This window comes from Pecten maximus, chromosome 1 (assembly GCF_902652985.1).
Source record: "Pecten maximus chromosome 1, xPecMax1.1, whole genome shotgun sequence".
NCBI classification, from domain to species: Eukaryota; Metazoa; Mollusca; class Bivalvia; order Pectinida; family Pectinidae; genus Pecten; species Pecten maximus.
Genome location: NC_047015.1, coordinates 29960256 through 29987743, shown reverse-complemented (window position 1 = coordinate 29987743; position 27488 = coordinate 29960256). Strand labels below are relative to the sequence as shown.

The 27488-nt window shown below is 36.6% G+C and overlaps 1 protein-coding gene across 2 annotated transcripts; it reads right to left on the bottom strand.

Moving 5' to 3' along the window:
- Positions 1-808: 808 nt before the first annotated feature.
- LOC117329747 (myoglobin-like) lies at positions 809-20267 on the bottom strand. Of its 2 annotated transcripts, XM_033887871.1 has the most exons (14): positions 20099-20260; positions 19707-19808; positions 19248-19367; positions 18384-18502; positions 18085-18099; positions 17659-17758; positions 17413-17530; positions 16981-17032; positions 16226-16295; positions 15507-15582; positions 14828-14926; positions 12184-12280; positions 2400-2482; positions 809-1845 (listed from the first exon to the last, which is right to left on the bottom strand). In XM_033887871.1, the coding sequence occupies exons 1-14, from the start codon at positions 20180-20182 to the stop codon at positions 1784-1786; spliced, it is 1197 nt and encodes a 398-aa protein (XP_033743762.1). In that variant the 5' UTR covers positions 20183-20260; the 3' UTR covers positions 809-1783. The 2 variants fall into 2 exon arrangements, 1 of the variants encoding a protein (XP_033743762.1); XR_004533261.1 differs by lacking the exon at positions 12184-12280 and having other exon boundaries at positions 1831-1845; positions 20099-20267.
- Positions 20268-27488: the final 7221 nt, after the last annotated feature.

Sequence of the window (27488 nt, the reverse complement as noted above, 5' to 3'; positions counted from 1 at the left end):
ACAGTACCGGGACGCCAGACGACCAATATCCATGAGGGGTTGGCGCGGTGTCGTTATAAAACCACATTCCATTCCGTTTACATACTGTACCATGATTCTGTAAAAATAAAATGTTCACTTTGCTTACGAGAACGTTTTAATTGATTTTATTCATATTTTGGAACACTGAACAGAAAACCAACTGTATTACAAATATAGCGAGGTGAAATGTGAATGACGTACAAATGTACATGTAGAGTGTCTATCAGACACATTCGTATTGTACAACCTAAATGATACAATGGTCCCTACCTAATTTTGTTATCTTTGATATAACTAAGGAGCTATAAGGTAGTGTAATAATTTATCATGGCAATTCTTTACAAAAGTTGAGGCGCTAATAGCCAGTCATCTTAAGGAATCATGATGCCTAGTGTATTGACAAAATGTCATCAACTTTATAGGTGTAGACAAGGTTTTAGTTTACACACAAAATGCAGGGAATGACTCCCATCCCCCCTATGTAAACAAATACGCATTGGTTTATTGAAATATCATTTTAAAAGCCCAGCTTTTGCATATTTGTAAACTCGATATTGAAGTTTGTATATGAGTAAGTATTTTTGTATAACTGGCCCAGTTCTCGCTTCAAGAGCGTACCATTATTTTTTATTCTACATAGAGATTAAAGATGTTTATAGAAGCCGTTCGATGACGAAGTAAAAAGGTAGGTACTGTATATTTCAGTAAACGGCGAGACACATAGACTTTTACATACATGCTGATTTTATTAGTGTTTCAGTTAAAAACAATTTGTTTAAACCTTTATTGCATTGTAAGTATACAGCATGTGTAATCCCGATCATCAACCCCTCACGACTAGTCGACGAGGGGATAAAGTGTCAGCCCGCACGTAACCAAACAATGTCTTCTCTTTAAATATTTCATCAATTATCCGATTGTCCTCAAACTTAATTTACATTTCTTCAGCTACCTCGGGTCAGAATCGGGGTCAAGGTTATTACTTCTAAAACTCCATACATTTACAACCATCATCTCGAACGATTTTGCGTTTCAACTATCTGGGATCAACATTTAGATAAATGTTACTAGATTTCCGACTTCATACACTTCATGCAGTTCTCTAGACCAAGTTAATCATTGTACAAAACTCTGTGATATACTCTACCAAGTCCCATGGTTTTCAGTAGGAAGTTGCAGTATATAGATGGCTATATCTTCATGTAAGCGGAATCGCCACTTCCCTATTGCTTACATTATGTATAATATAATTTTCATATTTCAACCTCTGCAATCCCTCAATCAAATCTCCAGTGGCTATCATTAACCCTTTTATTTATGGCAAGTTATAGGGGGCAGTTAAAAACGATGGGACTATTTGTGCATAACTTTGTATCATGAACCGGTGCATCTATTAACAATCGCATTTTCCAAACATATCACAAAGATAAGGATAATGGAACACGAAGATTTTAATGGCTTATGTAACAATGACCACGAAACGCTAGCCTTTAAAACATGCAGTTCACACAATGTAATGATAATATACAAAATTTCAAAATCGTGATTCAATCATAAAATTATAACGTACATGACATATAAAACTACGAGTGCCAATAAAGTCTATATTCTTCATACTTAAAACCTACTTTTACAAGTAAATAACATTTAGTTTGGACCAAACTCTAATTTTATCAATACAATTTATTTCTATAATCTCATACTATTGCTATTTTAATGGACAGACACAGACTGTGGTGGCTGATACGTATATGGTTGTACATCACATGGACTCGTTCATACGCTTTGTAGTATCCCTGGAGCTCTTCAGGAATGGCAGTATACCTGTAACAGTTATCAACAGATCTATTTCTACAGAAGCCAACTATAGAATTCCAAACGACGAGAATCTGAAACATTTTAGATACCGAGAAGTTTCATTTATATACCGCATAAAACGTGTACCCGTTTGTGGTTTATCATCATTGCCAAAGCTAATTAATACAATAATGTACGAAGTATGAATGACCTGTAAATATACACCTTAGCGTGATACCCTGTCTGATCATATCAAAATTACTAATCCTTACCGACAACTTATTATTGAACGTTAAATAGAACAAGAAATACCGATTTTCTAAACTTGGATGTTTGTCTGAGCGAGAACTCGTGACCTGTCTCGGGAGGACACTCATATCAGAGACCAAAGCCAGTAATACCAACGTAGACGACAAAGATGTTATAGAAGTGTTTGGTACTTTGGAAGCAGAAAGATATTCGATCAAAATGTTCCAATTGCGGTGGCAAAATTACTTTGGTCATCTTAGTTTCCATAAATGGACAACACTACTTCTACAAGGGGAGGAGTCATAATGTACCACATATCATTCTATACTCACTAGAACCGCCCGTTCCTTTTTTAGACACAGATTGGTATTTTTCCTCTTCTTGTCTCTTCTTGCTGGATGCAACAATTATGTACCTATAATACAAGAATACAATGCCAAGATGTCGGAGCCATCCGTTCCCTTATTATTACGTTCCTTAAACAGGAACGCGAGCCAATTATATATTTAAATGAAAGGAAACTAGTGATATGTAATCACATCCTGGAAAATGTGTAGGGGGAGACCCGTACACAACAAACATCAACATAGGAATCAAATACAGATTATTACATGTACTCCATCAACCAGATAGCTAACCTGTTGAGTTCCTATGCCATGACACTTTCATATCTCTAAATATTGCAGGAAACTGACATGTAGGTCTCCTGTCGGGAAGCTTGACGACACAAAAGGAAAGGTATGATATTACCCTACAAACACGTTACTGCCGTTACTGTGAGGCACTACATATATATTTGTCAGTAACAATCTGTATGTGATACCTACTTGGTGACAATCTGTATGTGATACCTACTTGGTGACAATCTGTATGTGTACTTGGTGACAATCTGTATTTGATACCTACTTGGTGACAATCTGTATGTGATAACTACTTGGTGACAATCTGTATGTTACCTACTTGGTGACAATCTGTATGTGATACCTACTTGGTGACAATCTGTATGTGATAACTACTTGGTGACAATCTGTATGTGATGCCTACTTGGTGACAATCTGTATGTGATACCTACTCGGTGACAATCTGTATGTGATACCTACTTGGTGACAATCTGTATGTGATACACTACAGCTTACGTGGACTTTGCGGTTTCCACGCGCCCACGGTGGACTGCCCACGCAATGTCCACTAGTGGACATGCGTGGGCAAAGTGTCCACGTTATTCCGCGATTCGTGATGGATCGGCAGATACCGTGGGTGTCCACGCAACAGCGCGGCCCGTCGAGGAACACTGGATATCGTGGCCCGCCGGAAGGCGTGTATGTCCACGGAACAGCGCGATCCGTCGTGGAACGCTAGATAGCGTGGCTAGCTTATGTTTTGAAGTTATGCTTACTTTACCGCGTCTCCTAATCACGGCCGAAGGCAGGATGGCCTAACGATATATAAGAGTTACTTCCCTTCCGTTTCACTGGTAATGTAATATTTGAATAATGCTCTATTATAACGGGCCGTATACAACATGTAACATTTCATTAATTTTCTTTAGTAACGGGCCGTATATAACATGTAATATTTGAATAATGCTCTATTATAACGGGCCGTATACAACATGTAACATCTCATTAATTTTCTTTAGTAACGGGCCGTATATAACATGTAATATTTGAATAATGCTCTATTATAACGGGCCATATACAACATGTAACATCTCATTAATTTTCTTTAGTAACGGGCCGTATATAACATGTAATATTTGAATAATGCTCTATTATAACGGGCCGTATACAACATGTAACATCTCATTAATTTTCTTTAGTAAAGGGCCGTATATAACATGTAATATTTGAATAATGCTCTATTATAACGGGCCGTATACAACATGTAACATCTCATTAATTTTCTTTAGTAACGGGCCGTATATAACATGTAATATTTCAATAATGCTCTATTATAACGGGCCGTATACAACATGTAACATCTCACTAATTTCTTTTAGTAACGGGCCGTATATAACATAATTATTTTAATTGTAAATAATCTATTAATCTCATATTAACACTAGTAAATATCTTTTATGTAATTTGCGTGTACACCATTGTATTAATGTATTTTATGTTACAGAAGTTAAAACGCAAAGTAAACGATGTGCTTATATCAGTTGATACTGTGTTATAGGATAAATTCTTTTAATGTGTCATCTTTACGAGCCCATGTCTGTGTGAAGCACCTTCTATTTAAAAAAATATATATATCTAAATTTCATTAAGTGTGAACTATATTACAGATATTCTTTCCGTATATTACTTATGATCTGATCAATAATAATCATATTTTGGTTACGTACATTATGTATGTTGGTTTATGGGTTCTCACGTAATAACTACGGAATAAAATTTGTTGATATCATAGTTATCATCTGCTTTAAGTTTGAAACAAAAGCAAGACCAGTCTATAATCATTAATTAATTCGCTGTATAGGAAAGCAAAATACCGTTACAAAAACTGAGTTGAACGGGTAAATGCCTGGGGCTAAGGCCTCGCAGCGGTTGCTATGACGACTTGGTGTGACAAACGATCTAGAGCTGTGAATCTGTCGACACGGGTGACTGACCCACAAGGTAAGAAAAATCGATTACCGCGGCGGGGGGGGGGGGGGGGGGTCTCCTTTCTCCCACTTCTTACAAATAAGTTACGGGCAGGTATGTTGTGACAGTCATTATAGTCTTCACCTATACCTTACCTGGATTTTACCTGTGTTCTCCAAAATTACATGTATCTTATCTGTATTCTCCGACATTACATGATATTTACCTCTATTTTACACGAACTTTGAATTCATCTCATTTCATTCCTTATTAATAATTTTGCATACCATTTTCATAAACCAAATTTGCAGAAGACAGCTATAGTACAACAACGTAGATATTTTACTGTTTTAAATGATTGAAAATGCGAAACAAAATCACATCAGACCATTTACTACTATCCGATAACCCTTATCAACATGGCGAACTATCACTGATATTTTTCTTGATATTATTTAACTTAACTGATTACAAATCATACAGACATAAAAGTGTACTCGACTGTGAGTGGGTTAGTATACCATTTAACAATAATCAGGTGTGAAATTACGGTCGACACGGTCGTCACGCCTGTCACAGCACCACAGGTATCTGTTCTGTCGGGTGTTCTAATCGGAACCCGCCTATAACTGCTGGTGAGTTGACACGTATGGTTTCCGTGCACGTCAAAAATGTTCCGAATATATGCTTTTACAGGTTGTACGTATATTTAGCTTGAGTTTTGTTAAAAATTTCTTTTTACTGTAGGGATTCATTTTTAAATTAAACACATTATTTACATTTAAATTCCGTTGAGTTAAAACAATAAACATTCGTATCACAAATAAAATAATTAGCCTAAGTTTGAACATTCACATACCCACGATGTTGAAACTTTACTTTAAGCATTTATTTCATGTACGAATTCCATTTTAAACTTGTATTATTAGAAGTGTTGTAATCGAAATCGTTATTGGTATGCAACGAAACCCGTGTCCTCGTAATAAAGGCTATGAACAGGGTGATGTAAGTCGTTACACGTTATATATGTTGTATACGGCCCGTAATAAAAGAAAAGTAGTAAGTTACATGTTTCATGGCCCGTTGAAATAGAAAATTATTCAAATGTTACATGTTGTATACGGCCCATTACACCAGTATAGTAGAAAATTAGTAAGAAGTTAAATGTTATATGGCCCGTTATAATAGACATTCAGTGAGATGTTACATGCTGTATACGGCCCGTTATAAAAGAAAATTACAGTGAAACCTCACTATTAGGAACACCTGGGGGTCCGGGTCAAAGTGCCAAGGTGGACCAATTTGAGCTAGACCATCAGGAACCGTAACTCTTAATTGACTGAACTCAGGTGCAAGTTGTATAGATTTGGCTAAATACATGCCATAGTCTTAACTTTAAATAAAAACAAAGACAATTGTTTTTGTCTATCATTTCCTTTATTTTCTTCATAACCTTCTAAAATTTCTGTCTTTCTTTTCAAGATGCTCTGACCTGTGTTTTGCCGACCCCAAACTGTTCAGCAAGTTGTCGTTGACTACGACCATTGCTACATTGAATCAGTTCAATTTTCTTTTTTAGTGATAACTCGTTACGTTTACGTGATGTGGCCATCATGAGCGAAAAAAGAAATGAAGTTAGAAAGAATAGCATAATTCTAGCGAAATATTTGAAACCAAACATGTTTTTTTTTTTTAAATTATAATAACACCTATCTACAGACCCTATTCGGCATTGATACAAAAACATCGAGATCGCTGAAAAAACTTGCGCTTGACCAGAAAAAAATCAAACGTTACTATGTTTATTTTACTCGCTTGTATGTAATCGGGTCTTAAAACGACCAACAGCCACAAATCAATTATTTGAATACCATAATTAATAAGCAAATGTACGGTTATTACAATTTTCAAGGCAAGATAGATAATCTGATCACTTGTGTATTTAATCCGTCACAGCGCCACCGAGGAAGGGCGATCACCCGTAACGGTAAACAAAGGACTACAAACTAAAACCCGGCACATGTTGGCTTGTCACGAACAATGAAAGACTGGATGTTTATTTTACCTTCCGGTCAGTGCGAAGATTTCAAAGAGATTAATAGCCATTCTACTCACCTGTCGATACACTGGTCAGTAAACAAAAGATCGATAATTACGTATACACACGTCAATGGCCAGTTTGACACGCATTACCGTAAGCTGTTCACGGTTCGCTACACACCAGGTAATTTTTTAGACACGACCAACTGGTCGTAATTGTGGGGGTAATAAGCGTTAATTAGTATTCGTTGGGACTGCCCAAGGTGGTCGTAATACGGAATAGCAAAGTGGTCGTAATAGTGAAGCGACCAATACAAAGATATATAGAGAAAAAAATCGGGACTGAAAAAAAGTGCCCGTAATAGCGGGGTGGTCGTAATTTTGAGGTGGTCGTAAGGTGAGGTTCGTAGTAAGAAGTTACATGTTATAAACGGCCCGTTAAAATAGAACATTATATAATTGTGACATGTTATATAGGGCCCGTTTTAATAGAAAATTAGTGAGATGTTACATGTTGTATACGGCCCGTTATGATAGAACATTATTCAAATGTTACATGCTGTATACTGCCCGATATAATAGAAAATTAGTAAGAGGTTACATCAGCATCACATGTTTTATACGGCCCGTTAAAAGAGAACATTATATATTGTGACATGTTATAAACGGCCCGTTATAATAGAAAATTAGTGAGATGTTGCATGTTGTATACGGCCCGTTTTAATAGAATATTGCTCAAAATTTACATGTTATATACAGGCTGTTAAAACAGAACATAATATAATTGTGACATGTTGTATATGGCCCGTTATAATAGAAAATTAGTAAGAAGTTACTTGCTATATATGGCCCGTTAAAATAGAACATTATTCAAGTGTCATATGTCATATACGGCCCATTATGAAAGAAAATTAGTAAGAATATGTATGTTATATACGGCCCGTTAAAACAGAATATAATATAATTGTGACATGTTGTATACGGCCCGTATAATAGAAAATTAGTAACAAGTTATGTTATATATCGCCCGTTAAAATAGAACATTATTCAAATGCCATATGCCATATACGGTCCATTATAAAAGAAAATTAGTAAGAAGTTACATGTTATATACAGCCCGTTAACACAGAACATTATATAATTGTGACATGTTATAGACGTGCCGTTATAACACTAAATAGAACGTTATATAAATGTTACATGTTATCTATGGTCCGTTTTAATAGACATTTAGTGAGATGTTACATGTTTTATACGGCCCGTTATAATAGAATATTGCTCAAATGTTACATATGATTTACGGCCCGTTATAATACATATTTAGTGGGAAGTTACATGTTATATACGGTCCGTTAAAACAGAACATTATATAATTGTGACATGTTGTATACGGCCCGTTATAATAGAGCGTTATATAAATGTTCCATGTTATATATGGTCCGTTTTAATAGACATTTAGTGAGATGTTACATGTTTTATACGGCCCGTTATAATAGAATATTGCTCAAATGTTACATATGATTTACGGCCCGTTATAATACATATTTAGTGGGAGGTTACATGTTATATACGGTCCGTTAAAACAGAACATGATATAATTGTGACATGTTGTATACGGCCCGTTATATTAGAGCGTTATATAAATGTTACATGTTATATATGGTCCGTTTTAATAGACATTTAGTGAGATGTTACATGTTTTATACGGCCCGTTATAATAGAATATTGCTCAAAGGTTACATATGATTTACGGCCCGTTATAATACATATTTAGTGGGAGGTTACATGTTATATACGGTCCGTTAAAACAGAACATTATATAGTTGTGACATGTTGTATACGGCCCGTTATAATAGAACATTATACCAAATGTTACATTTGCATTATCGTTGTCTTATTCGCATTAATTGCAGGCACCTGTTTACATTTGTTTATATATATTTCCTAAATAGCGGTCTGATCCCGTTGAACCTGTGATATCACGATCTTGTATTGCTAATGTACATGTATATGTCTTTGTATATGTTGTAAAATCAGATTGGTAGAAACGCCAAAGGAATAAATGAATTAAATTTACCTACAGTTAAGGATCCACTTCTTGGCATTGGGAGTCCTTTTATATAATCATTATCAAAACAAACTGCCCTACAGGTAAATTCAACATGTTAGAGTTAAGAGATAATTAAGATGTGGTATTTACCGGGCTATTATCTTAACACGCCTCTGTGACCGCGGCTTGCCGGTCTCTGGCCTTTGTGGTGTTGGCCACTCGTCGGTTATAAAACGGACTCGGATGTATCTCAGTTCGTGTTTCTACGTGTAGATATTCATATAACATTATCATGACCAGTCCTAGGACAGGACTTTTTTTTATTGTTTATTCCACAGATCAACCGATTCCCGTCTCTGATATCGAAGGTGCATTGAGACTTTCCTATCTTCAATAATTTAGCTCGAGCTCTCCAACAAATGAAATGTAACCCAAAACCGATGAGTGGATGAGTCGGAACAGAATATCACAAATCGTGCAACATCGTTGCCTAAAATATTAGCATCTCTAGAATAAACTTTTAATAGACTATTAATGCAATGACTCAAATACGGTCTCTGGGCGAACCTCACACGTGAGGTCACTGTGCGGAATATATCCCTATATAGGCTATTAAAACCGGTAGATAATCAGTTTTGACGGTATGTATCGATACAGTTTTTGATAATATTTCTCAATATTTATTTAACGGGTTTTACGTCTGCTATTACAGCTGACGACAAAACATGTGCACGTACGCTGACTTGTCGATCATTCTCACCAACCAATGGAATTAACGGACGCCTTTCTACAGTGTTTGATTGACAGAGTCAGAGATCACTGGAGTGTAACAAGCTTTAGTGTCTTGTCAATCATTCTCACTAACCAATGAAACTCACGGATGCCGTCAGATACCCCGTTTGATTGACAAGACAGCTAAAATAGAATCATCTGCGTGTGACGAGCTGCCGAGAAAATCAGCGGTTATGGCTGCCATGTTTATGCAAAACACCGCATAAAAAGTGTTGCATTCAATGAGTAATTTATGACTTAAAATATGATTGAATACAAATCATTGAAATCACAGTGGTGATAGAAACAGAAACCATAATTGGACCAGAATGCAAAGCACTCAATATACATGATAAATATAAAGACATTAAATGGTTATCATAAATCGGTACATTTAGGGAATGTATATAAACATTGTACATGTAAATTATATTGCAGAAAGGGCCGTAGTAATGTTTTAATTACATTCTGAATCCATTCTGCTTTTGATGCAATAATGTAATGTTTAATTCATGTCTGTGTTTTCCGTTTAGATACCACATTGACGATATTACATGTATACAAGATACCCAGATAGGCAGTTATTTACAGCTCTTTTGTGTGTACACTTTAGAATAGATATACAACTAGTTGTCACAACATTCGATATTCCGCATATTTTAATATGGTCGGAGTCTGATAACATGATAACACCGATGTTTAAAAGATAACGGAATAATGATTCAAATGCCGAAGTTTAGATATTTTGATGAGATTTGGTAAAGCTGTTCTTATGTCGCAGTGGTTTTTTTCTATTTTCCCAATTCAATGTCGTGTACTGAATGCAATATTTCTAAAATAAATGAATATTTTTTAAAAACGTGAATACGTCAATGGCGAATGCTGGATGGGTGAAACAGCTTATGTTAAGTTACATTAAATATTAACGGTGCTTAATATATTGCGATTGTTTTTTAATGTTTATAATATGGCCATAATAACGCTATTGATGGACCAAGGGTCTAAAGCTTTAAATAAAACTTGAAATGTTCTTCAATTTCATCCGAATCATAAAGGCTTATCTACACCGCCAACATGGAACCATGCATAATTCTGATAAACGATACCGATACCACTACCGCTACCGAAAGACGAAGGGATATAACTCGTGTAGATCAGAAATGAACAGCAAACAACTTGTACCCACTGTATATCGCGGATCGACATGGACCACGGGCTTTAAAATGAAATGCATGTCCACCACGTATCGTGGATCGTCGTGGAACACGGTGTCTCGAGTTGAACTATGCCCACCACTAATCGCGGATCGTCACATACCGTGATGCCGAGTGGATACCGTATCAGTCAGCTGATGTCCACGATATATGACGGAACGTCGCGGAATGCCATATCCGGTGGGCGAGTGGGGTCCGCGATGCCCACGTCCGTGACGGACGCGTGGAAACCGCAAAGTCCACGTAAGCTGTAGTGTACCTACTTGGTGACAATCTGTATGTGATACCAACTTGGTGACAATCTGTATGTGATACCTACTTGGTGACAATCTATATGTTACCTATTTGGTGACAATCTGTATGTGATACCTACTTGGTGACAATCTGTATGTGATACCTACTTGGTGACAATCTGTATGTGATACCAACTTTGTGACAATCTGTATGTTACCTACTTGGTGACAATCTGTATGTGATACCTACTTGATGACAATCTGTATGTGATACCTACTTGGTGACAATCTGTATGTTACCTACTTGGTGACAATCTGTATGTGATACCTACTTGGTGACAATCTGTATGTGATACCTACTTGGTGACAATCTGTATGTGATACCTACTTGGTGACAATCTGTATGTGATACCTACTTGGTGACAATCTGTATGTGATACCTACTTGGTGACAATCTGTATGTGATACCTACTTGGTGACAATCTGTATGTGATACCTACTTGGTGACAATCTGTATGTGATACCTACTTGGTGACAATCTGTATGTGATACCTACTTGGTGACAATCTGTATGTGATACCTACTTGGTGACAATCTGTATGTGATACCTACTTGGTGACAATCTGTATGTGATACCTACTTGGTGACAATCTGTATGTTACCTACTTGGTGACAATCTGTATGTGATACCTACTTGGTGACAATCTGTATGTGATACCTACTTGGTGACAATCTGTATGTGATACCTACTTGGTGACAATCTGTATGTGATACCTACTTGGTGACAATCTGTATGTGATACCTACTTGGTGACAATCTGTATGTGATACCTACTTGGTGACAATCTGTATGTGATACCTACTTGGTGACAATCTGTATGTGATACCTACTTGGTGACAATCTGTATGTGATACCTACTTGGTGACAATCTGTATGTGATAACTACTTGGTGACAATCTGTATGTGATACCTACTTGGTGACAATCTGTATGTGATACCTACTTGGTGACAATCTGTATGTGATACCTTCTTGGTGACAATCTGTATGTGATACCTACTTGGTGACAATCTGTATGTGATACCTACTTGGTGACAATCTGTATGTGATACCTACTTGGTGACAATCTGTATGTTACCTACTTGGTGACAATCTGTATGTGATACCTACTTGGTGACAATCTGTATGTTACCTACTTGGTGACAATCTGTATGTTACCTACTTGGTGACAATCTGTATGTGATAACTACGGAAGTCCACTAAAGACGTGATACAGTCATTGTAGGCGTCGTTCACATCCTGATTCGAACTTGAACGGACTAAAAATACAAAAAAAAATATTTTTTTTTAGATGTAACCTCATGTAGATATTACACAAAAATTCAGTAAGTACTGGAGTCACGGGAATACAATTCAATATGATTTTATATGATGACTTTCCCCCCTTATTAAGTGAGATTTCTAAATTGAAAGCACATTGGTATAAACGAGGTCATGTAAGGAAGAGTCGTTGGCGCTCCAAATACAATTCGTTTGTACTTTTCATATCTATTCGTTTGTACTTTTCATATAGCACACGAATCTCAACGACATGTTAAGGTCCTTTTACGCTCATACATATAGTTCTTAATGGTAAATTCAGAATACTATCACCATTTTTGTATGCCATATACCTAAATGATCTAGAAGTGAAGAATTTTTTTACAGAAAAAGGTGTTAATTGTTTACAAACAGTACAAAATGTGAGTGAAAGCCAAGAAAAGTACTTAAAGTTGATTATAATTCTCTATGATTATGATATTATCGTTATGTCCGATTCGGCTGAATGACTCCGATATGCTCTTATTAGGGCATTTGAAATATATTGTAATGATTGGATACTGGATGCATGCTGTTTATAAAAAAAATCAGATATATTCTTTACTTGTAGACCTTCAGTTAAAGATACAATAATGTACATGTTTTTTATTCTCTTGTGGTATCAATACTTTTTTCTGTAGAAATATAGGACAATGAAACTTTAAGTGCTGTTGAAAAAGTACATTTGCAATTTTGCAAATGTATATTAAATGTTAGAAGAAGCACACCGAACTTCATGATGTATGGGGAGACCGGGCTATCCCCTTTATATATATATATTGAAGCTAAAAGCAGAATTATGTTTTGGTGTAAATTGCTATAGTGTTATAATCTGTCGAGTGATATGTGTAGCTGAATGTGTAATTTACAAACAAATGGAACAAGGGAGTTCAAACCGTTAAAGAATGTTTTTGATATATTAACAGAAACTGGTTTAAATTTCATTTGGAATTAAAAAAAAAAAAAAAAAAAGTACATTTAATAGAAATTATTAACAAACTAACATTACAAGATCAGTTTATCCAGAAAGGATTTAACAATATTGAGAGCTCCTCAAGAGGACGTACCTTATCTATTTTCAAAACAAATTCTTAAAAATACCTATTAAAGCTGAAACCAATAGAAAGACAATCCAAAGTTTGAAACATCTAATATGTATTTACCAATAGAAACAGGGAGATGTATAAAGATTCCAAAATAAAATAGAATTTGCAATCTTTGTTTTCATGACATTGGCGATACTTATCATTATCTTTTCAATCTTTTCCAATGTTAACATGCAACTGTTAAACAATTTTGACAAAAATATTTCTTATAATCACTGTTCTTACCCTAATATGAACAAAATGTACGGCCTTTGTATCATATGCAATGTTGAAGTTTTGTCAAACATTTTTGGAAAAAATAGAAGCATTATATTACTTAACAATATTAGAAGAAGAAGAATTACATTGGATATACTTTACTTAGACGTATTATATATTGGTTTTATCATTGTTTTTTCGCCATGTGTAAAGTTTGCATAATTTTATGTAATACTGCTAATACGGTTAGATAATGATAAAAAAAGGAAAAACCTCTGTCTAACTATATCTGTACATATCTATATGTCATGTAGACCTATGACTATGAATAACTTTAAACTTATGTACTCATTGTACGTATAGATATATACACGAGGTTTAGGTATATTCAATAAATAAGGTGATATGATGATAATTATGTCTTACTATTTCTGTATAGATATAACTGAAAGACTATGATATTGTCGGAAATACCAAATCATTCAGAAGATGATGGTGACAATTAAATTGTATGATATTTTTTTGTAAATGCATGACTTCTTGCTGCGATCAATAGTGCACCTGAGTTGAATAAATATATCTTGAAATCTTGAACAAAGTTTCACAGATTTTCCTTTTTAAACTGACATTTGTCGTATTTGGAGCACAATGAGCTGTTTTTCCCTAAAAACCTCGTTTTTGTACACCTCTGTGACTACAATTTAGAATCTCCTATGTGGCAATTGGAAACGGTGAATAGTTTAGAATAATGTATGGTTACGGTTCATATCTCACAACCATGAAATTAAAATGTTTTTGTCTCATCAGACGAATATATCAGCTTGATATAGGATATGAAATATTAACAGAAATCAAACTCACAAAGATTTCTTAAATGTTAGCGTCTAGAACTTGTTTGATACAGGATAAAAAATGTCCTTTAGTCTTCAGATCACCAAACGTTTGCCTAATGATGTAGCAATTTCAACATAAAACTCGTTCAGGTATTATTGCAGTGTATTAACATAAAATCTGTGTTTTCTTCAGACAGCCAAGGTATCATAATTTATATGTGTAGGACGTCAAATTCAAAAAGGAAAAAGGAGAATGTCATCATCTTTTAATTAATAACAGGGCATAAGTAGCCAGTCAAACCTGTCGTCAGACACTCATTTTCGATCAAAGTAAACGTTAACGCACAGATGTGATGGAATATTCACTGACCGTAAGCTGCGATTCTTGACCTTGTCCGTATATCATCCAAAAACTTTCGATGTGGGCGTGGCATATATGGCTTCATTCCGTCAAAAAATGCCTGCACATCTACAATATTGCACACAAATATCGTATTTACATATTCGTGTTAAGTGAACACCAACTTGCCAATACTCTTGGGGAGAGGAAACATCAGTAATTCGGGTTTTCCATACAACAGGCCTATATAACTTGAATGGAGTCCGGGAGTACACCCCTTCTCCGTGGGGGAATAGATTCAATCTGGAATCTAACTGGTAATATTTGATGCGTTTTAATGGTAGACTCAACATTTATAGTGTAATCAAGCAAATCAATGTTTAACAATTAAAAATACCCAATACAAATGGATCAAAATCCATTAAAACGCAAGATATATACTGTACGTAAAATTCTCTCCCAGGAATTCAGATAATAAGGAGACCACATCATTATATTTCAAAACGGGATAATTTTGTTCTCTGTTAAATACTATGGGTAAATATTCAAAAAACTAAATGTACATGCAAAGAATACATAACACTTAGTAAAAAACAATTATAATAAATTAGGAAAGACATTGTAAACCTGCATACATGTACGGGAATGATTTCAGTGCATATTTAGAGGATACATTTTAACATGCAACCCCTCCCCACTCGCAACTTACCGGGCGCGTGCGTTATCCCGAGGGCAGCGTCCAGACTTTGTATTGTAGAACTCTGGGCGGCACTTCCTCCGGTCATCTACCGGATAAAAGGTATATAATACACCTGTAGTACATATCATCACGTAAAGTTATATACTACACCTGTAGTACATATCATCGTGTAAGGTACATATATAATACACATGTAGTACATATCATCATGTAAAGGTATATAATACACCTGTAGTACATATCATCATGTAAAGGTGTATAATACACCTGTAGTACATATCATCATGCAAAGGTATATAATACACCTGTAGTACATATCATCGTGTAAAGGTATATAATACACCTGTAGTACATATCATCATGTAAAGGTATATAATACACCTGTAGTACATATCATCATGTAAAGGTATATAATACACCTGTAGTACATATCATCATGTAAAACCAAATCAAAACAGTCATTTACACAACAGTATCACAACGGGGAAATCACTGGAACACGATTTGAAATAATCTCAAACTGCTTCCAACGTCTTAAATAGAATTTTTCTTGACACTACAAGTAGATATTCTGTCGCAATAATATTTTACATTTGTGAGTTTAAATTATTAAGCATAAATACGTATTTCTGTTTCTATGAATGTATTCAGTATCGTACGGACTGTTTTAACGCCCGCTCAATATCACTGCCTTATGCTACATTGCAATGTGAATCATTTTAGCTTACCTGGACTGGATCATCACTTACTCCTTCATACACTAGTCCCACGGGTAAAGGGGAACTCTCCCCGCCCCATCTACAAATAAATCATAATACCGTACAAATCACAACAGCTTGAAAGTTAGTTTGGCATTCGGAATAGCGATTTATAACTTAATACAAGGATTTTTGATAACATGAATATTTCATCTATCACATATGTTATTAGGCGAGTGTTATAAGTTTGTAATAAGGATTTATTATGGTCTATATCCCAGTGAGATTAAAAGATGTCGAGGAATTCCACGTAACAAAATGTGTATATATCAAAAGAATTCCCCTAGGAGGTCCGGATGCGTAGCATACAGTATCATTCCTCATTCAGGTAACAGCGTATTTGATTCGGTGAAGTCGGCCACAAGCTGGCTGGTTGCGATTTAGTCGCCCCTGTTGGTATTTGTCGAATACTATGCTTTGTTGATGTTTTCATTGTATAAATTATCGATATCTTATTTGATGAACAATTGATTTTGCCTTTCTGTTAGGAAAAAATGGATATTCGGACTCCTGTATCACTAGCCCTCCACCTCTGGGTTGCGAGTTCGAAACCAACATGTATGTGGAGCATTTACCAGGTACTGACCGTAGGCCGATGGTTTGGTTCTCCGGGTACTCCGGCTTTCCTCCACCTCCAAACCTGGCACGTCCTTAAATGACCCTGGCTGATAATATGACAATAAACAAAACAAACCAAACCAAACTCTAAAGGAAGAATCACTTACCCCGTAAGAAAAGGTCTCGTCACATTGTAGAAAGTGTCTGCACTCAGTCCATCTGTAGGACATATGATCAATCGTCCCAATCAAATATATGTGTAATACATGTATGTATAAATATAAACCATGATTAGACATGTATCAAAATATCACCGACACCATCTTTAAACAGGGCAATAGTGGCTATTACCCATCAGTAAACAAATATAATACGAACGAATTGCCAACACGTGCACGAAGGCACAGGAATACATGTCAATGCGTTAGTATTTCGTTCAAACGTTTGTTAATATTATGTCTACTCCCTGTAAGCGTAAGGGAAGACAAACGCAAACAAATCAAAGATATGTTGGCATAAGAGGACTTTACATATTGTTCATTTTAAACTTAAGACGATGCCTACGTCATTCAGGTAATACACCGGACACGGGTACGAACCATGTAGTTTGGACACCGCTGTCTGCATGTTTTTTACTGTGGCAGCAATGTCCTTGAGACATTTAACTAGACTTGCGTCGTCTCCAACGTCAGCAGCCTCCATGGCCCGCATCATAGGCTGGAAAATAACAAGGAAGACACAACTAAGGGATGAAGTTGATATCGAGAATATATTCAATCTCGCGCTAGATTTGTGCCCTACACTAGATAGAGTAGAAAACATTAAGAGACAAAAACATACTCTACCTGTAACGCAGAACAAAATGCCAGCTCCACGCCAACTGTGGCCTTAAAGAACCAAGCTGCCTCATCACCTCCAGGAGGGTAGTATAGGACCCGGATGTTCCTGAAAAAATAACAGTTTTATCAATACCTAGTTTGTCTGGTATAAACCATGGACACATTATATTACAACTTCTTTCAGTGTTCAATCTCTTATCGCTATGTAGTTTTTTCAGCTTAAATAAGGAAAATGAACTCCACAGGACTGAACTCCGTTTCCCCTCTTTTATCGGTTTGTTTCAATATAGGTAAATTAATTATAAACAGGTGATTTTTTTTGTCTACTTTCAATTCTGATAATTTTCTCCTTTCTTGATTACACAAAACTACGCAACCAATGCCCATGGGGTTTTCGACATGCTGCGATAAGGCGGTCTTTGGTACACTTACTCTAAAGTTGGTGGTCTGAAAGAAGAAACAAGAGCATCGTGGTTATTATGAGGTAAAATGATAAGAACATTGCATAAGAAATAAACCTGGCTATTTTAAATGTTTTTGGTTAGTTTCTTTTATCAGGGAGTATATACTCTGAAAATGTACACGCATTCCCCTCTTATCAGTTCGAATTTTCTTTTCTTTCTATGTTGTTTGAGATTTATGTGTATTTTGTGTTATTTCTATTGCTCTTCAAATTTGGAGGAAGTAAAGAAATAATAATAATAATAATAATAGTGCAATGATCGCGGTACCTTGTTTTGTCGATAACCACCCAGTTGGCCAGTACAACATCACAGTGGGACAGGATGGGCTGGACACCAAGGAGTCGTGAAACCCCACAAAATGGCACGGACAGACAGCGTGGAACGCTCTAGAACAGCAACATTATAATGCAACATATTTATATCGATAGGGTTTACCATTCATTATGACTAACATCGACATCTTCACGGTAAATTCAATCAAACGAGTACGATGCATGTTATATTCAAAATGGGAAACCTTTAAATTTTATTTTTTTTTTTTTTTTTAATTTTTAAAGAAAATAAACAAAAATCTATGTTTGGAAAAATTCGCGGTAATCGGAAGCATAATATATATGTGACGCACCATACAGAAAACAAGCATTTTTCCGACCCACGCTCATCGGCCTTTGAACAACACTCCCCAATTCCCTTCACCCTGACACATAAAAGGTATACATCGGTTGAAAATTAAAGATACTATTTTATCACCTGACATACACGTTTTACTCACTGATCATCGGTCACTAACCATATCCGCCAACACTCTTTCCAATACCGTTTCAGCATAGTTTTGAAAATGGCCACCATCACAATGACACAAGATCTCGTGAGATATCAATGGAAACACATCGGACAAAAACTCTTGGTGCAAGATTTGGGTCATGTGATTAGCGATGGTGGTAGCTTTGAAACTCTCTGAAGACGAGATGGCAAAGTATGCGGACGGATATGTATAGTAAATGATGATCAGTAAGTAAAATATGGAACCTTTTGTCGTTTTAACCTCTCATTTATCTCCAAGCAGTGTTTGGGACACGATTATCATGGTAACTTTCTATGAAGATGGAGATAAACCTCAAGGATGCCTACCTTTGGGACGCCGTGGTCACCATCTTGCCATACGTAGCCATTGACTAAGACCGAGAGTTGGAGGTGTGCTAGTCGGAGCTGTCGGTGTCCGGTAAGACGAGAATGGTCCAGAATAGGCATCTGAAATATACCAGGCCCAGTACAACAAAGTTAGAGTATTCAATGTCCATATAAGGATAGTACATTTGTATGTTTCTGTCGTCGACTTTTACGTATAGAACAGATTGGCTTACAACACAGTGCACTTTAATAATTACATGTATTTCAATATTTGTAACCGCTGTATATATTTTAAAGGGGAAATTATAAAATCCCGTATTTGTTTGCGAAAACCTGCCTTTGTGTCGTTCTTACTTCACCTCCTTATTATGAATTTCCGGTGTATGTATATACACTGGTAACAAACTGTTTTATTATTTTAATTACTTATTTCCCCTGGAAGCAGTAAGTGATACCCACCTTGTCTATTTCCTGACGCAGTGCATGACTTTCGATGAGTGGAATAAGCACAGACGGATCAGATAGGTGATTCCACACGTGGAAATACTCCGGTAGTACTTCCTGTTTACATGTATAACAATAGTATAATCACAGGTGTGGGCACGGTAGAGTGTGTATGCGTATTACTATTGTTATGTGTACATTATTATGTGTACCGCTGTTATGAGCTTTCGTCTATGTACCAACAATAGCGACCTACTTTGTGACACCTTAGTTTTATAATGATAAAAATCAAGAACATAATTATATGTTTATACTAAACAGTGAAATAATGGACTTCAGAAAGTCTAAACAAGAATACGTATGTAGCAGACGTACGAAGTGTGTAGACGACAAACAGACTACATTACCAGGGCTTCCTTCAACAGGAATCCTACATGTGGGTCTATATGGTAGTCTGATAGGCTCGCTGGGGACGAACGAGCGGAGTCCATAGCGTCCAATGTAAGTCAGTGTGCTCATGAAGGTCATCAAGGGAGATAACTAGTGTTGGCCGAAATTCTGATCGGACACATTCTATTGAAGAAATAATAATCATACATTTATCTGTTACGTGAAATAGGAAACAAAGTGTGTTGTGAAATATAACTTACGAGTAATACTCCTAGCTGTCAAGTAGGTGTATCGGACCACTCCTATCGCACACAGGTATACTAATAACGAGTGCGGGTATTTAAACATTAAACTGTCGTATTTTGAAAGTTACTTTATTATAATTCTCCCAGGATTGCAGACAAACCAAATATGATTGCAATAAGTTTTAAAACTCTGGATAATATCAAATTGCAACAAATTTGATAATGCTAGAAAAACACACCCCAAAATATTGAACAGCCATATAACCTCAGTAGCACGTTCATGTACAAGTATGTATTTATTGTCCAAAATAGATACAGATACAAAGGATTTGGCACAAGTTATGGCAACTTATGAAGCCATCTCCTATCAACAAAACATTTTACACATGTGATGACATAGACATTTACAAATTCAATGTTGAATTAAGTCAGTTTTACATAATTATGCAAATGGTGATATAAAGATAGACATAATTTGCATGTTTAAAAACTCTTGCTGGATTTGATATGAAAGCCTGCACATGTTCAAACACATAATTATTAACATCAAAAGTCAACTGTTCATTACCAATAAGTAACAAATTCAGATTAATTTGTATGTTCAGGTAAGTTTATGCATTAAACATTTCTGAACGGGCAGTGGAAAAACATTGACACTCAAAAAGGAAATGGTATGCATTTTCACAAAAATGCCCAGAATAAAATCATTTGATTGACCTTCGCCAGTCTAGTTAAATTGCTTTAGTGCAATACATAATTTACATTATATAATAAATATATCTTTCACTTTCTTTGAATGTACACTTTCTGATCACATTTGATAGTTACATGTAACAACAAAGTTATTTACGTAACTGTACGTGCATTCCGCGTCTATTACAGAGATGTATAGCATTGGATCAGGTTTATGGCGCCATATCATCGAGCGCCATGACTTGTTCTAGTCTCCATTACATGCATAAATCATATAACTGCGTGTTTAGTTTTCTTTTCCTAAAATATAGGGAAAATGGACCTTCCCACATTCCATGACGTCAAAATTAGAAATGAACCAATCAGCGCGCTTCTAGATCGGCGGTGCTGATGACATTCTTTGACAAGACGGTAGGCAATGAAGCGTTTATCAACGATAAACGAAGGAAAATTGGTAGTTTTTTTCCAGAAATAATTAAGGGATTCCAAAACACCAGGTAAGTGACAACCATCTCAGCAAATAGATGTTTTCTGCAGAGAAAACGGAGCTAACTGACACCCTGTCAGTTGATTTAGATAAACTTTTTTCAAAATTTTAGTCTGAGGATGGTAAGAATAATTTCCATTACAAGTGATTGTTATTGTTGTCGTTACGCCAATCAATTATATCATTATAGAGAGCGCAGCTCGAACGGGCAAAGCTTAACTCTAACTTAATGGTAGAGATGTCTCGGAACCCCCCCCCCCCCCCCCCCCCCCTTTTCCCCCAATATACTTAGAGTTCAAAAACTTTCTCAGTAACCGGAAACAGGAAGTCACGACAAGATCCAGTGTTGCGCAAGACTGTATTCAAAGTCACATTCTCGGGAGATAACAAAATATCAACATTTTAAAAATATGCAAATGTTTGACTTCACACTAGATGTTCTAGTTAGAATTTGTTAATAAAATTTATATCGAACAATTTCTTAATTTTTTATATTCAAAACGTAACGGTATAATTTTCAACGAAAATATTTCCGGTGTTTTACGAGTGCAGCTCCGGTCCGTTCGAGTTGCATACCACGTGATGTGTGGACTCTGTAAACTTCGGCAGATCTCGCGGTATTCGAGGAGTCACGTGACCACCGTAAATAGATTAGCATCGAAATCACGGTCTTGATCCTCGAGTTTTAAAAACATTACAATATATCTTACGCTAAATAAAGCATGTATTTAAATTCACATGATATTTGAGGCAGTGATACGACCAGTTTGTTTTACATTTCACACCATCGGAAACTGTACTACGTTCCGCATAGATGAAACAAATCATGTGGGATTTACTATTCTAGTCAGAGACCTATATATAGGTCTCTGTTCTAGTAGACTAGATTATGTGTGCTTGTTTCTCGAATTCCATGAGCACCGGGATTGCTGCGCTCTCACATAGGCCATGCCTAAAATTATATTATCAATTAAACATCCATTCTAACATCGACATTGTTCATAGTCCAGAATTTAGTAGCTGAAACGAAACGCTTTCAAACTAAAAAAAAAGTCTTAAACGACAGTGGCATGAGCTGAAAACACACTGGTATTCAACATCACTTTGCTGAATATTACTTTCGAGGCCGGGTTGATAAATCATCGTATCCTTAAAAAATACAGGTCGCAAATTGCATAATATCCCCATTTTGATACCATGCAATGTTTATACACTTGGAAGCAACAGACATCTCAATATTAACAGAAATTCGTATATCATTTACTACAATATTGCAGCCAATGAAATCGATCCTTACAGAAGTTGGTGACGTCGACGTATGTGCTTTGTTACATATGTATCATTTACCGACACATCGGGCCACACCTCCTTTGGGATCTGAGATTTGTACTGTGGCCTAATACTCCTAAAGAAAAATATTCCAGCAGAAATCTCAAATGATTATACAACAGACACACAAGATATTAGCATATTTCAAAAATATGGTATAACAAATATGTAATTATTGATAAACGATAAAAGGTACCCGGAATGTCACTACAGAGATTCCGTACAATAGACAATATATCGAGAACCGCTGAATATTTCCATTTACAATTGGACCAATGACATTTTTATGCAAGGGATAACTCCCAAATTCACACTATGCTTTTTTGGATTACTATAGATAATAGTATTCTCTAACAACTTGGGTTTACTAGGCATCCGTGCACGTGGTATCCTTTTAACTGTGTTGCCAGGTACTGACCGTAGGCCGGTGGTTTTTCTCCGGGTACTCCGGCTTTCCTCCCTCTCCAAACCTGGCACGTCCTTAAATGACACTGGCTGTTAATAGGACGTTAAACAAAATCAACCAAACCAAACCAAACTGTTTGGTTTGTTTTTGTTTAACGTCCTATTAACAGCCAGGGTCATCTAAGGACGTGCCAGGTTTTGGAGGTGGAGGAAAGCCGGAGTACTCGGAGAAAAACCACCGGCCTACGGTCAGTACCTGGCAACTGCCCCACGTAGGTTTCGAACTCGCAACCCAGAGGTGGAGGGCTAGTGTTAAAGTGTCGGGACACCTTAACCACTCGGCCACCGCAAAATCAACCAAACCAAACCAAACCCGTGCAGTCGTAAATGGATAAGTTGATATCGCAATAGTGTTTGTAATATCAAAAAACACATCTAATTCGATTTTCATTAAAATATATCAATGTATAAATTTCGACTAATCATCAGCCTTCACGTGGTTTGCTATGGCAACGAAACCCATGCAATTGTATTTGTATTCCCCTAATATCTCTATATACAAATGTTCATCGTTATCACAAGATACACTGTACCTAAATTTTGACCAATCAGAATAATGTGGCAACGAAACACATGCAGTTCTATTCACAGGCCCTTAATACCCTTGCTTGTTTACAAAGAGTCACAATTACCTAAGAAAATAATTCAAATCAAACATTTATCTTATCGACTTCTGATCATAGATTTTCGAAATGCATCTGAACATGTCTGTCAACATGTGATCACTCTGTTACATGTACATGCATGGTTTAAGAACTAGAGAGCTGTCATACAAAAACAAAAAAACAAATGTATCAACAATGTTTGATCAGGGTCTCATGAGTTACTATCACCATTTTTTGCAGTGCTACAGTAAAGCCAGAAAAAAATGTAACAGTGGAAAGAGTACATGTATGACTTAATCTCATTCATACATTTTTGTATGTATATAATATACATGTATATCGATGGCCTTGATTTTAGGGGGTATGAAGGCTCATTTACGAGGAAAGTATCATATTTACCTTATCATGCCAGAAATATTGAAAACTTTGTTACCACCATACAGCAATCACTCCCATAATGCTGATGAACAGCCAGGGTCATTATGACGTGGGTTCTCCTTGTAGGTAGCGGCTACCTTACTGAACATTATACAGGAGGCCGTTACATGGCATCAAGAGCAGTTTGGGTAAAGTGTCTTGCTCAAGGACAGGTCCACACAAGCACTGACTGGTCTCTTTTTCAACTTCTCGAGAAACAAATAGAATTCCACAGAAACAAATGTGTTATGGTGGTAGAATGAGTACATGGTACCGTGGTGAAACGGACGACTTACCATGGAAAATACCTACGAGACAAGTCGGCAACTGATGAACGCCAGAGAGAGCTCCGTTCACTGTCGTGCTTGTAGAACAATAACGACGAGCAAATATTTCATACGATGGCTGGGATTTTCTCGATATATTTCAAGTTTAACGCAACTTTTTAGTATGACGTTCCCGTGATTAGTAGTGTAGGCGATAGAACATGGAGAATCTATTTCTTCTGTCTCGGTCAAAGGTCAAAAGAAGGTCAGAGTGACCTTCTTTTGGTACATGACGCAACGCCTCATGAAGATCCAGTGACCAGCAGTGTAGATAGAGCCCTGACAAGAAACCGCACGGCCGGACACATCACAAAACTATTAGCCTGTTGTCAAGTTGTCTTGGTATTGTAGTGCCAGTAAGCTATTGTGTAAAATGAAACGTAAAAGCATTATAATACACCATATTATTTCACAAATGTAATGTTGGATTCCAATCCCTAATGAATAGTTATGATACTGACTTCCTAAAAATGTAAGTAAAAGTGTTTGATTGACGTGCTCCTTTGTCTAATACCATCATCCCGATATATCATTTCCATCTAATTGTATTGGCCCACCGTCACTGGGGCTTGCATTTTCGGAAATTATTATTAAAAGGTTTATTTGTAATCCTCCAAAACTTAGGCTCACTGTCCCTATTTCTTTTTGTATACAGGTTTCCTAAAGTTCTAGTGTTTTCGGCCAGAAGTCAGTGATTTGTGATACTACACGTGGAGAGCCATTGATATTCGTATTAGTATACTATGGGCCTATCCGATTTGTGAAAGGAAATTCGGGGTATTATCGAGGGTTTTATAACTCATATAAAACTGTCTAATGGTACCTATACGGGGAGTACATATAAGATTGTACAAATTCTGGAGTACACGTAGATAAACGGTCATGTTACAAGGGAAAACTATAAAGACGAGTATTAGGGCAAAATAATTTCTATCGAATTTCGGAGTGATGGATTTTATATAAAAGACACTATTATGATGGCATATGTTTGCCATCGTTTTATCGAAGGTCACGTTATTTAACAACATTCATGACGACATGTCGAGATAATTTATGAATATTCATAACGGAAATTTTGACAAAGTTTGGGCTAATTGAACATGGCTAAAAAATAAACTGGTAAAAATCTCGACTAAAATAAAACGATGTCAGAAATCTGGAATGAATGGACATGGGCTTTGTGACATATTACCAAATTAATCTTTTTCGTGTTTAAATCTAGTGACCAGAATTTCACAAGGATTCCTCGGGAAATTAAAACAGCCTGTTGGCTTTCCCCCGTTTGATATCGTCCCTTACGTACGTTATGTTGCTCATTCTTGCTTCGCTGAGACATACACGTAGACAATGGACTACTTCAAACTACGTGTATGATTATACATGCTTGATAACATATGGTTTACAGTAAATGTGATAATTGTGTTAAGAGGGAGAGTGGCACATCGGGTAATACCCCAGTAAAGTATGATAAATGTAATCGCGTAAAATTGTTAGAAGATCAACACATCATCCCTTTGGTTGTATGAAGTTCCACACACGCGCTAACTTCCCTTTGGTTGTATGAAGTTCCACACACGCGTCACCTCCCTTTGGTTGTATGCAGTTCCACACACGCGTTACCTCCCTTTGGTTGTATGAAGTTCCACACACGCGTTACCTCCCTTTGGTTGTATGAAGTTCTACACACGCGTTACCTCCCTTTGGTTGTATGAAGTTCCACACACGCGTTACCTCCTTTTGGTTGTATGAAGTTCAACACACGCGTTACCTCCCTTGGTTGTATGAAGTTCCACACACGTGCTAACTCCCTTTGCTTGTATGAAGTTCCACACACGCGCTATCTCCCTGTTGGATGTATGAAGTTCCACACACACGCTTTAACTCGCTTTGGCTGTATGAAGTTCTACACACACGCACTATATCCCTTTGGTTGTATGAAGTTCCACACACGCGTTACCTCCATTTGGTTGTAATGAAGTTCAACACACACGCGTTACCTCCCTTTGGTTGTATGAAGTTCAACACACGCGCTACCTCTCTTCGGCTGTATGAAGTTCAACACACGCGTTGCGTCCCTTAAGTGTAGGACGCTCAAGACGTGATTTACTAACATTTTGGATGTATGAAGTTCCACACACTCGCGTTAACTCGCTTTGGTTGTATGAAGTTCAACACACACGCACTATCTCCCTTTGGTTGTATGAAGTTCCACACACGCGTTACCTCCCTTTGGTTGTATGAAGTTCAACACACGCACTATCTCCCTTTGGTTGTATGAAGTTCAACACACGCGTTACCTCCCTTTGGTTGTATGATGTTCCACACACGTGCTACCTCCCTTTGGTTGTATGAAGTGGAAGCTACATTAAATTGGTTGAGAAACTGGGAAGTGTGAACAATATTAAAGATGAAACAAATTCAAATAAATCTTCTCTGAAGCTCCACCATCAGCACTACGACGACAGTGTAGGTCAAATACGATAGCAGATGCAGTAATACAATGTGTTGAGAAATCGAAACGATTAAAAATGTTCAGCGATGAAGCCAGATCCTACCCTGGAACTAAAGGAGTCTGATACATTAGATTCATCATTAATCATTGATGCAGACACATCTTTTCCTTATTAAAGATTGCTAGAGAAATAAGACCTGCAGGTACGTAGATTAGAAGTGAATGGATAGTGATTTAATAACCTCGAAGAATGTGTTTAATGCAACAGTTCATGTTGGAAAAGAGTCCAATTTTAATTCATATTCTTAGCCATTCCTTTTCAAGTAATACATGTTCCCTACTATGCAAAACGTTTTCCGGCGAGGTCAATAGTCAGCAAATCTGCATA

What these genes read in the sequence shown, in the direction of transcription:
- LOC117329747 (XM_033887871.1), bottom strand. Translation starts at nt 20,182, where the DNA reads ATGGACTCCGCTCGTTCGTCCCCAGCGAGCCTATCAGACTACCATATA. An exon ending in GTGACCACGGCGTCCCAAAG is followed by an intron (nt 18,503 to 19,247) that starts GTAGGCATCCTT and finishes TTGCTGTTCTAG; the next exon opens with AGCGTTCCACGCTGTCTGTC. An exon ending in TAAGTGATGATCCAGTCCAG is followed by an intron (nt 15,583 to 16,225) that starts GTAAGCTAAAAT and finishes TTTATCCGGTAG; the next exon opens with ATGACCGGAGGAAGTGCCGC.